Genomic DNA, 12,567 nt, shown 5'->3' on the forward strand with positions numbered 1-12,567 from the left:
TGAATGAGAGTGAGAGGAAGATGCTGACTGGCTGATTTATTCCCATCTCTCCTCGTCTATTTATAGAGCTGCAGTCTGAGAGCCACCACTGTCAGCTGTACCTGACTTATTATACAACACTTTCTCTCCCGTTCTCTAACACACCAACGCACTTATTTCTCTAGGAGGGTGGGGACTTTTCATTGACTTCTACTGTTTTATAATGAGCTAATGATATGGAAACCCTTATATTTTCCTTAAGAATGAAATAAATTTCCTTATGGAGACATGTTTGTGCCGTGGCCTACCTGCATGTAAACAAAACAAAACAAACAAAACTGAACTAAAAGAGACAAAACCAAACAAGAGGTAATTTAAGAATAAGACCCCTTTTGTAAAGGTATACATAAAGTGTTTCTTCCAAGAGAGAGGTTTTGCTGTTTTGATGAGGTTCAGGAAAGTGAACCATGGGTGTGTGGGCTCCAGGGGAGCCCCCAAAGAATCTGACAGATTGAGCTTATGGGATACAGAGGAGAATTCACAGGTGTTTACACTGCACTGACACGGGGCAGCCCACAGGGAGGCATCTGCCAATCCATCTCCCCACGATCCCAGACACACACTGTGGGTGTGAGAGAATGTGTGTACGGCTAAGGAGTGAGAGAAAGCGGCAGTGTTTTTTGTAGCAGTGGACGTAAATGTAGGTCAGTGCTGCTACTAGTCAAAACACTATTGTTTAGTTACCAACACTGTATAAAGTAAAGTCGTGAACACATTAACATTCTTTTTGTTTGTTTAGAGAGTCGATGAGGATGACAACTCCCACCACAGACTTCCTCACAATTACACCATATTCCCATAGCAACTGACAATTCCTCATTCAGACAGTTTCTACGGTTACTGGGCCCTTCTCATTCATAACGGTTTCCATGGGAACAAGAGCCATTTCTCATTGATAGAATTTTAGCATCACTGTGCTAACAAGGCAAAAGGAGGGGTTTGGTGGATCTAAAAAACATACAGCATCTACTCTACATACACTGCAATCCGTCCAATACGGAGGAAGATATTGTTTTTACAAAATTAAATAGCCATAGCATAATCTCTACATACATATGCGGGAAAACAAACATGCTTAGTCACTGTGAAATATTAAAGGGTCCCTATGAATTTTTGAAAATGACCTTTCATGTAGTTTATAACATAGTTCCAAGTGAATGAAAACAACCTGCAAAGTTTTAAATCTGAAAGTGCACCATATATAAAGTTAGAGTCAATGAAATGAATCGTTTTTCAAACGAGTCATAAGCCGTTTCGTTGTTGTGATGTCATGATGAAACATATTTTGCTTCGCCCACGTATTGCACGTGCAGACACTAGGGAAAACTTGAACCTCAAACCGTCAGCGGATTCCTGTGGATACTGGACAGCATCATGTTGAGAAGATGCTGTGCTCTACAAGGTCCTCTGACATTATTATTATTATTTTTTTTTAACATAATTTAGCCTGTATATGGTCCCCCAGTGGCTAAAAATTTCAATCGGTGTAAACCGAGCTTTGGCTATCTTTCTCTACCTTTGAGAAAATGAAAGCTCAGACGCACTGATCTTGAATCTCCCCTGTATGACGTCATACGGAGGAAAGGTTACCTCCCCTTTCTCTGCTTTGCCAGTCCAGAGACTTCGGCTCGCCCATGAGAAAATGAGCTAGGGAGTACGAGTTTTTCCTCGAGACATATCATGGCTTGCAAACGAGCGAAGCATGGTAGTTGATCAGTGTTCGAATGTACAAATTAACACAAAAGTATTTTTTAGTTGCTTAAAGGGTTAGTTCACCCAAAAATGAAAATTAAGTCATGAATTACTCACCCCCATGCTGTACCAACCCCGTAAGACCTTCGTTCATCTTCGGAACACAAATGAAGATATTTTTGATTGAATCTGAGAGCTGTATAACTACCACATTGCCTGCCTAAGGGACTGGCTCTTGACGGCCCAGAAAGTCAATGAAGAAAATGTTTAAATATCCCAAGTGACTTCCGTGGCTCAACTATAAGTTTATCAAGCGACGAGAATACTTTTTGTGCGAAATAACAAACAAAAATAATGACTTTATTCGACTATTTCTTTTCTTCCTTGTTGGCCTGAAACGAGACTTCCTTAGATTTCCAAGACGCATGCGCGAGAACTGAACTGAAGTAGTTGAAGAAGATCGCAATTCTCGCGCATGCGTCGTGAAAATCTATTGAAGTCCCGTTTCAGGCCAACAAGGAAGAAAAGGAATAGTCGAATAAAGTCGTTATTTTTGTTTGTTTTTTCGCACAAAAAGTAGTCTCGTCGCTTGATAAACTTATAGTTGAGCCGCTGTAGGCACATGGAATATTTAAACATTTTCTTCATTGACTTTCTGGGCCGTCAAGAGCCAGTCCCTTAGGAGCCAATGTGGTAGTGAGACAGCTCTCAAATTTAATCAAAAATATCTTCATTTGTGTTCCGAAGATGAACGAAGGTCTTACGGGGTTGGTACAGCATGGGGGTGAGTAATTAATGACTTAATTTTCATTTTTGGGTGAACTAACCCTTTAATCCAAGCCTCTGGAGAAACAATGGGTTAATTTTATTTTTTCTTGAAATGCGCCGCTAAATTATGATTATTTTTGATTTAAAAAACAAAACAAAAACATACTAACATTATAAGGGCAACCCAGGAAACATTATACAATAATAAAATAACCCCATGTCATGGGACCTTTAAAATTCATATTTACCACGATACCACAGCAGTATAATCCTAAACTTTTGATGTGTACCATTTATTTTACTGACGACTGCTTCAACGCAGGATTCGCAAACTGCTTGCTCTTGAAAGGTAATGTTCAAATACTTAGTTTTGAGTTTTATATTGTGTATGTTTCTTGCTAACTGGCTAAGCAGCAGTCTGTTTTTTGGGGGGTTAAAAATTATCCAAAATACATATAAGAAAATACATAACCAGCCAGTGTTCAAAACTGTCTGCTTGTCGTAGCTCGATTCAATGTGGTAAGCTTGTAATAATGTTTTTAACTCCAGTAGTACTGCTGGATTTCCACGGGAAATCCGAGCATGTCTTTGCGTCATTACGTCACATCTGTACACATTATCCATCTGGAAGCAAGTATAAGGTCTCAAAATTCCCTAAAAAAGTATATAACAACATATATCAGAAGCAGTTAGATTATTAAATGAAGGGACTGGGGAAATTAACTCTTTTTGAGTAAAACGTTTACACTGTATATTGTGTATGTGTATAACTTGCATTTTTATGAGAAGCCAAAGTAGAATTTCCTCATTGGTGGACAATAAAGTTCAAACTATCTAACTAACCAACTAGCTATCTGTATTCACAAGGTAACACATATTTATACATTTAGCAAATGCTTTTATCTGAAGCAACTTACACAGTTGACCGAGCAGGGTGAACTTGACATTAATAAATTCCTTTAACAAGTACAATCAATGGGCCTAACTGGAGGCACACAATTAATATATGTGATAAATTGCATAATAAATAGCATAAATTGTTTTGAAAAGTTAATTTAATGTTAAAGCAAAAGCATATGTTACACCAAAATAATGTGAGGTTTAATTTGATATATACTGTATATATATATATATATATATATATATATATATATATATATATATATATATATATATATATATAATTCCACATTACTATTGGATACAACCAAATATTTCAAAGAAAATTATTCCTGTTTTTGGAACAGCTAATCTATTGGTGTACAGGAAGGTCTTATATTGCAATGTTTTGGTTATTTTCATCATTTAACCATGACCACTGTGTGCATAAATGGTGTATTGTGCACTCTCTGCTTCATGTTGCAGCTGTTTTACATCAGATTTCAAAGTGTTGCTCAGTGTAATTCTAATTCTATCTGGAAAATAAAGAGAAAAAGGGAAAAAGAGAAAGGGCTATTAATGTGTGTTATATCAAAGGACCAGAGTTGAGGTGTTGAGAGGGGACATATCATTTCATCTTCAAAGTGCTCCTCAACTGAAAGACATATCCGCCATTTACCTTCCACAGCAAAGAGAGAACAGCTGTGAGCAGAGAGAGAGAGAATATCAGCCTGTGAGTGTGTGAGGAAAGAGAAAGTTCTTGTGTCTCAAGGTTTTGCTGGATGATTGATCATCTGCAGTAGTGAAAAACAGGTTACTGCAGCAGCTCCTGCATAGACTGCTCTCATTGGCTTGCTCTGCTTCTCCTCTCTCTCAGTCTCCCTCAGACTCATACACATACAAGCCACTGCTTGTTTCCAACCTACTGCTTCTCCAGTTGCATCTTTCCCTTTCTCTTCTCTTTCTCCTCTCTCTTTCTCTTCGCTAAACCCTAGGACACTTGGAAAGACAAACCCAAGATCTTACCCAGTTCCCTTTTCTCCCTCACCCTTGCTTATGTATTTATTTGCCATCTTATTAGATTTTGAATTCTGAAAAAAATATGCACACACATCTGTTAAACAGGACAATTGCTCAGCCTGCTTCAAACGTTGCATATGATGAAGACTCAGAATAGAGTGAGTAGAGAGAAAATGGCTGCAGCAAACAGGGCTATAGCTCTCCTCCCTACTGCAGCCAACACACCCTCTGACCCATTTACACGCACACACACACACACACACACACACACACACACACACACACACACACACACACACACACACACACACACACACACAGAAAGATCAAAAAGGAGTCTCATGCACATATACATATAAACACAAATACATATACACACAGAGAGAAGACAACAAACACCTATGCGTGCACCTTTAAAAAAAATACACAATGGTATTGTGTAATACAGACAATTTCGACAATTTTTTATTTGGAATATTTATGTTCGGCCTGCCAACTTCTGTTTGCTATATCATCAAATATGCAAATAATAATAATAATTGACAATTAACATAATATTAATAATAATAAAATATTATAATAATACCATTTTATATGTATATGTTTAGTTGACAATGTACTAATGAGACTTGTGTCTTTAGGTTGATTCACATCTATCCTGTTACCATCAGTATAGTTCTGTATAACTATACTAATACTATACATATTCTCACTTCATATTTTATTTTGTTAGGTTTTACATAATTGGACGAGCTTAATATGCCAAATGGCATTGTACAGTAAAATTTGGTCATTCAAAAGTAGAAATTTGCAAACACATCAGCTTTAAATTCTCTACGAAACACCTTGTGATTTCACCTTGAGCACTATGCTTATAATGTCAATCCTGTTAGAATCAAACCTGTTTTCTCATAATTATAAGCCCTTATTAATGTTATATTAGCATATTAAAATTTACCTCAAGTAGCTATTCATCACATTTATGCGTCTAACTAAACGTTTAAAATCTTACAAAAGTTTACTGAAAAAGGCACCAGGTTCTTAGAATAATTGCACAAAAACTTACCAAACACACCTACATGCACTTCTACCCCTCTTCAGTACAACCCAGAATATGACAGAGCAGAGAATCAATTTTCACAACATCCACCATGCGTTAAACTACCAATAACAACGCATGAGATCCAGCGGTTCTGTGTTAGTAATCATGCTAACTGAGCTACAATGGTTGATCAATCAAGCTTGTGGTTTTTAGGTCAAGTGGCAATATCTGCCTGAGCCAACCTTTTAGCACCTCTCCTTTCAGTCCTAGTTCTCTAAATTACAAACTAAATTGGATATGTGAACGAATTTGATGTACGCAGAGATGGATGGAAAGGCTATAACATGCATGCTGGAGAACTGCAAGATGATAGGCAGTGCAGCAGACATTATAACACTATAGATTCAACTTCACAGTGTTTTTTCAGAAACATGCTATACTATTTAAGAGTTTCAGGTAAGACATTAAATTGACAGTATAAGATATTTTCATAAAAAAAAAATCCTGTTCTTTTGTACTTTCTATAATTTCAGTGTTTATAAATGTTTCTTGAGCACCAAATCAGCATGTTATAATCGATCATGTGACACTGAAGACTGGAGTAATGAAAATTCAGCTTTGCCATCGCAGGTTGAAATTACATTTTAAAATATATTACAATCAAGAAGTTATTTTAAATGGAAATAATATTTTACAACATTAATGTTTTTACTGTGTTTCATACTAAAAACCAACCTTTGTGAGCATAATTGACATCTTTAAAAAATGTATGAAAAAACTTAACTGCTCTAAACGTTTGAACGATTATCATTATCATCAGATTCAGATCAGGAAACTCAAAGTAATCTCAAAGTTATCAACAAACATTCTCCAAAGTAACGTTAATAGAATGTTATCTGGTCTTTAATGGAGTTCTCAAAATGTTAGCACATATATGTCTATATTTAAAGAAAATAGAAGAAAAAACAGAAAAAAATACTTTTTCATAACTTAATGGTTTATGAAACTATTTCATAACCATTCTAGAATCTGAGCCTCAGAATTGGCATCCACGGTTTTGATTATCTTAAAAGTGCAACGATTATCTAAAAAGTGCAACATCAACTTAAACGTAAAAGACTGTTCACACCAGATTCAGGGCAACTAAACAATAAGTAAATACATCGTTTGTATTTGTATTGTTCTGTTCATTATATTGTTCATGTTTTTAAATAAGTATACTGCAAGCTCGGCATGCCATTATAAGGCAAAAGCAAATCTAGCTGTCTAACCTCCAGATTTTCTTTTTTTTACTCTTCCTTCCTCCTTTGCAAAAATCATGGTTGTCTACTGTGACAGCCCTGTGCAGTCCAATCATTCTGTATGGTTCTCTTTTTTTTTTCTTCTGTCAAACGCTCTCTCCGGTGACATTTGTAGTGTGTCCTCACCGCTTGTATCCACGGTGCTGCTCTGATCTTAGCTCACCGTGAGCTCATTAGGTCAGGAGAAAAATATCACTCGCCGTGTGGTTCCACCTCACATACATTCACGTCTATACAAACACATGCAGATTTCACGTAAAATAAACCAAACTGACAAAAGCAGTCACCCATAAACCCTTTCAAAAACAGAACATAACAGTAGGCAATATTTCAAATGGCTTATTTGTATATTTAAAATACCAACACAGACATTTAAAAGAGCTTGCTGGGTAAATTCACTTAACAGTTGCAACACTTTTACACCTGTGTTTTATACACTAGCCACCGTTAATCCAGTTAATCAGGCATTATCTAAGCTTTCATATAGCTCAAACAAGCTTTCCTGTAGCTCAGTACAGCATTGGCACTTGCAACACCAAGGTTATGGATTCGATTCTCAGGGAAAGCAAGAATGTAAATATGAACCTTGAAATGCAATACGTCGCTTTGGATAAAAGCGTCTGCCAAATGTAAGTGTAAAATCTGCATCAGGTGTATTAAAATGAAGTCTTTGTCAAACAAAACACAAACGCACCTTTTTCTATTCTAAATATGATCATTTTAGAGTGCCTAAGTCAGTGATATCTGCCTGGTGCAATTATTGCTATTACTGCTAAAAAAAAATGTGACAGCGACAGCAAAAGTACTTCACAGTAAAACAGTAACAACAATGAACCCTTTTCACAGACTGTGTGATGATGCATTTCCACAGTTATCAACATCACAAATGTAGTAAAGTTATAGTGCAAAACATGATTCCAGGAAATGTGGAAATGGTCCATACCAACTTTTCTGCAGTATCAGTACCAACACAATGCTATCAAATACTGTCATATTTGACAGATGATCTCTGAATATCGATAACTTATTTCTTAAAAAAAAAAAATATATATATATATAGAGTGCTTAATAGCCTACAGGTTTTTGTTGTGACATCGAAATTGGTGAGGAGAATTTAGAAATTTCCCTTAGTATTGGATTTGCATAATTCCTAGTGAATTGGGTGCTAAAACTATGCAGTGTGACAAACAACTGTATCAGTCGGTGCTATTTATTCTAAGTGAATGCAGATGTGTTTGTTCTGACTTACCCAGTAAGCACCACTACAAAGTCCATGACATTCCAGCCATTACGTAGGTAAGAGCCCTTGTGGAAGGCAAAGCCCAGGGCCAAGATCTTAATGCCTGACTCGAAACAGAAAATGCCAATGAAGTAAGGTTCTGTATCCTCCTGTGAGAGAGAAGACAAAGAGAAACAAGAGTGTGTAAACAGGAATAAACAACTGGATTTCTTTTTAAAAATTGATTTCAGAGACCAGTTAGTTATCGTGTTTTCTGTAGAGTTATGTAGATTGTGGTATTACAGTGTACTGAAACAAAGAAACACTGATAAACACAACTGCAACTCACCAAACGCTCTGACATAGGTGTCTTGTCCCCATCCGGAAGGTGTTGTTCCAGGGCTAGGACAATGCAGTTAGCGATGATGGTAGCCAGGATCATGTACTCAAATGGAGTGAAAATTACAGGTCAAGGAAAAGTCTTAAAACAACATGAATGCTATAACAGTTAAATACCCCTTTCAGAATATGTGAGTTAGTAGAAATTGCTTTTAGTTTATGTATGATAAGACAAAATATAAATATTTATAATACACACATATTTATAATTTCATCTTAAAACTTTAACATCACATTAAATAACATAATATTTCAAATGAATATAATAAGATATAATAATAATAATATTAAAGGAAGCAACACACAATATACAGTAACAACAATGTATACATATTGGAAAAGGATAATTGTAAATGCTTCAATCCCTTTAATTTTTGCTAAACATCTTACATACACTTCAACAGGTATGTAAACTTATGAGCCAAAGACTCTCTGAACATCAGTGAAGAATCAATACATCTGATTCTGAGAGGGCAGACATTCAAACAGTCGCCCTACATGGATTACTAAGCAAAATCACATTAAGCCCCTTGTGCTAAATACAGGTCAAGTCAAATACACCAGTGAATTTGCGGAGTTCGACTGAGAATCAAGTCCCACCTCACTTTGAAAAATAGTTTCAAATAGCTTCAAATAGTAAATGTCACGCTCACCCTGCATGGGCCAAACAACATCTCACATCATCTCCTTGTGCGGCTGGCTGAGCCTGTGGTAAATAAGCTGCTATTCATGCTGAAGTAACACACGCAGTGGATGAGTATGAGTCAGGCAGATTCTGTATGCTTTAAATGACCTCATCACTCGCCACTGGTATTTACTGCAGGCCAATTTGTGTATATGTGTGTTGAGAGTCAGTATGAGCTTAGATGGTTAGAGCCGCCTTTGTGATTCAAAGTGACATGCCTCTTTGGCTCACTAAACACAAGAACTTAAGGGTGGGTAAGATACTGTACGACTATCAGGACTGTCACACACATACAAGCTCTGACTGTTTCAAAACCTAGTGAGCTGCCAATGCAGGCGGCAATTTTAAGTCGACAAATTATTTATTCTCTATTGTGACATACATCTGTGTGAAACAGATTATTGAAAAAAAATACAGGCTTTCTATCCACTGGTTGTTGATTGGATGGAGGCTGATCTAATTGTGAGCTTGCCGTTGTTTGTGCCAAACATATGCACAGATGATTAATTAACAATAAGATCAATAATATAGATTTAGAGAATAAATAGAGTGAATTTTAATTCATCGTAGACTCACTCCCAATGCAAAGGCTCCTCCACTCATTTTGGGCTAATTCTAAGACAGAAAAGGATGCATCCTTCATGACTACATACATTATCCCAGAATGCTTTGCTATGAGTTCCAGAGAAAATAAATAATTCCAGAGAAAACATCAATAAAAATGATAATTCAATACCAACAACTACCTAATTAAAAACTGACTATTTTTATTTGTTAGCTGTGTATTTTTTTTTAATCGTACACTGTAGGGCAGGCTGACTGTTAGCAAAGCAACAAGCTAATGGCACATTAAAGTGATATTTCACCAGTTCCTGAGAAAACAAATGTGTATTGAAATTAGTTGCTTAGGAAAATGTTAACGATTACAAAAGTGGTAACATGAATATTTTCTGTAAAAGCTAAGATATGTTAAATAATAGTAATTAAATATAGAGAGAACACCAAGATGGAAAAAACTCTTTGTTGATAGCCAAAATTTCCAACTAGATTAGCAAAAACAGTTTTCGGTCAAACACATCTGTTGAAGCAGAGAGAGGAGAAGAAGAGATCTGGCAGGCTTTCACAGTATCTGTACAGTAATGACTCCAGCTCCTTTAATACGCAGCAGTCAGTCCAGCATTACAACACATTAACAAACTCTTTGCCTTTTAATTAGCCTGCCTGGCCTCTGCTCCGAGTATGTGTGCATGTTCTTCCACATGCATGCATAATGATATCAGTGTTGTTGTGTGTGATCATTCTAGTGTCTAATTTAAATACTACTGTTTGTGTGTGGGAGTGTGCACGTTCACACACCCATCGGGATGGAATGATAAAAGGGAAAGTGACACACTCTTCCTTTCTAGTAGGGTGGATGAATGGACATCCTGTTCCTGCCCTAGAGGCCAGTGTTTGTGATATGGCCGCAGCGTATGTTTTGATGCTTTGAAGACGCTCACTCTCCTGCATTGTGAAAAAGGTGCTCATTTAAAGATAGGATGAATATGAGACAATGCTATGATGCGCCCCGCCAGAAAACTGTTATGAATTATGAACCCACCTTCCTCCCTCTGCACAAAACTATATATAGCAATGCCATTGAGATAAAAGAAAGTGGTAGACAAAGGAAGGGAGAAATGGTCCTTTCTCTGCCTGTGTGAGTGTTTACAGTGGCCTCAGCGGCGCTGGCCTTGTGAATGCTATCTGGACACTCTGAGAGCGGTCATTCGTGTTAGGAATGAGGTTACACAGCTGGCACAGAAGGTCATGACCAAAAATCACATAATGCAGGAGTCTTAACATGGTAGGTCATTCTGCTGCTGCCTCTTAAGACACCTAATTTTCACTAAATTCTAAGACATCAGTGCATGCATATGTTGTGGAAAATGCAATTCCAAAATTTACTGCATAGAGCTCAGTGTAAAAAAAAAAATATTCTCCCAAAACCGCTTAAAAGTTTAGGTTCAGATTTAATTGATGAAGAAAATTAATTTTATTTAGTAAGGAAGCATTCAAATGTATTACTGTCTGTAACAGTAAATAGATTTATAAATGTTACAAAAGTATATCAAATGTAAAAAAAAAAAAGTTAATCTTTTAAACGTTTTCTATTTATCAAAGAATCCTGAAAAAAAAACCATATAGCAGTTTCCACATAAATATCAAGCAGTGCAATTGTTTCCAAAATTGACAATAAGAAATGTTTTCTGAGCAGCAAATCAGCATATTAGAATAATTTCTGAAGGATCAAGTGACACTAAAGGCTCCATTTATCCATTTATCAATTTAGCTGATGGTTTTAGCCAAAGCGACTTACAATTGCTATACATGTCAGAGGTCGCACGCCTCTGGAGCAACTAGGGGTTAAGTGTCTTGCCACCACCACCCCTGAAAAAAAGATTTATGAATGAGTGTGTCAAGTGCCCTTCAAAAGTCTTGCACTCATCTTTTCCCTCTAAATCTGTTCTTCTCACACTCTTTCTGTGCCATATGCATCTCGTCAATCTCTCAATCACCATCCCTTGTCCCCCCAGTCGGCTGCTCCCTCGCTCTACCTCTACCACTGAACCTGTGAATTCATCATCTCCCTCCATCAGCCAATCTTCATTCAGCCAAGTGCAGTCTGCACCGTCAGCACGGCCGCCTGACGCACAGCTCCACAGAGAGATGGATGGAGAGAGATGGAGAGACAAGTTGAGACAAGAAGACTTGAGTGAAGGAAGAGAATATAATCTGCAATGGGACCAAAAGACAGACAGATGCAGATGAAGGTGGACGACAGACACAGGGAGGCATTAAACGAGAGACAGATTTTAAGATATGAACTGTTTTAAAAGTGTTGAAGCGCTTGAAGTATAAAATCATTGGTTACCCGTAAGCCAATCACATAATGTTTGGTTACGACGTGTGTTATTCGCCAGCTCGGCGGCATGGAACTTCCACTGTAAACACATGTATGCAGTGAAAATGAAACCATTGAGCGAAATACATTAGTGAACATGGCTGACCGAATTTTGCTGCCTCCTTAACCTGATCCTCCTTGAGTGCAACCAAGGGGGGACACACACCTATCGCCTTGCCGGCATTTGGCCTGCCTAGTTTCTCGATGACGATCGGTAATAGTTGATAAATTAGCCCCCCTAACTAAGACTCATAATTGGTATTAACCCCAGTGACGGGTACGTTTAGGGACGGGGTTGGGGTAGGTCATAGATTTATATATACAGTAATGTAACGTAAAGTCAACAGAGTTCATAAACACGCTGAAAAGTGATTATGCGTGTTGATAGCACGCCAAAAATGAAATTACGAATTGGCGTGTCATACATACGCCATTTCATGAGAACAGTCTGGTGAGTGAATGAACAAATTACTGCAAGCAGGTGGTTTGCTTTATTTACAACACAAACGTTATAATTTACATAAATGAAAACAAACAAATAAACTTAATTACAACTATATACTCAACTTAAAAGAATTTTTA

The 12,567-nt window shown here is 37.1% G+C and overlaps 1 protein-coding gene across 18 annotated transcripts in view; it reads right to left on the reverse strand.

Annotated features, from left to right (window-relative positions):
* cacna1aa (calcium voltage-gated channel subunit alpha1 Aa) overlaps window positions 1-12,567 on the reverse strand; it is a 92,034-nt gene that overhangs the window by 68,582 nt on the left and 10,885 nt on the right. For all 18 annotated transcript variants that reach the window (XM_089128600.1, XM_089128608.1, XM_089128607.1 and 15 more), the window contains exons 2-3: window positions 8,310-8,415; window positions 7,991-8,130 (exon numbers count right to left, since the gene is read on the reverse strand). In XM_089128600.1, the coding sequence (XP_088984726.1) occupies window positions 7,991-8,130; window positions 8,310-8,415 (246 nt within the window). The remainder of the gene's footprint in view (window positions 1-7,990; window positions 8,131-8,309; window positions 8,416-12,567) is intronic.

This window comes from Pimephales promelas, chromosome 3, assembly GCF_988280905.1.
Source record: "Pimephales promelas chromosome 3, fPimPro1.hap1.1, whole genome shotgun sequence".
Lineage (NCBI taxonomy): Eukaryota > Metazoa > Chordata > Actinopteri > Cypriniformes > Leuciscidae > Pimephales > Pimephales promelas.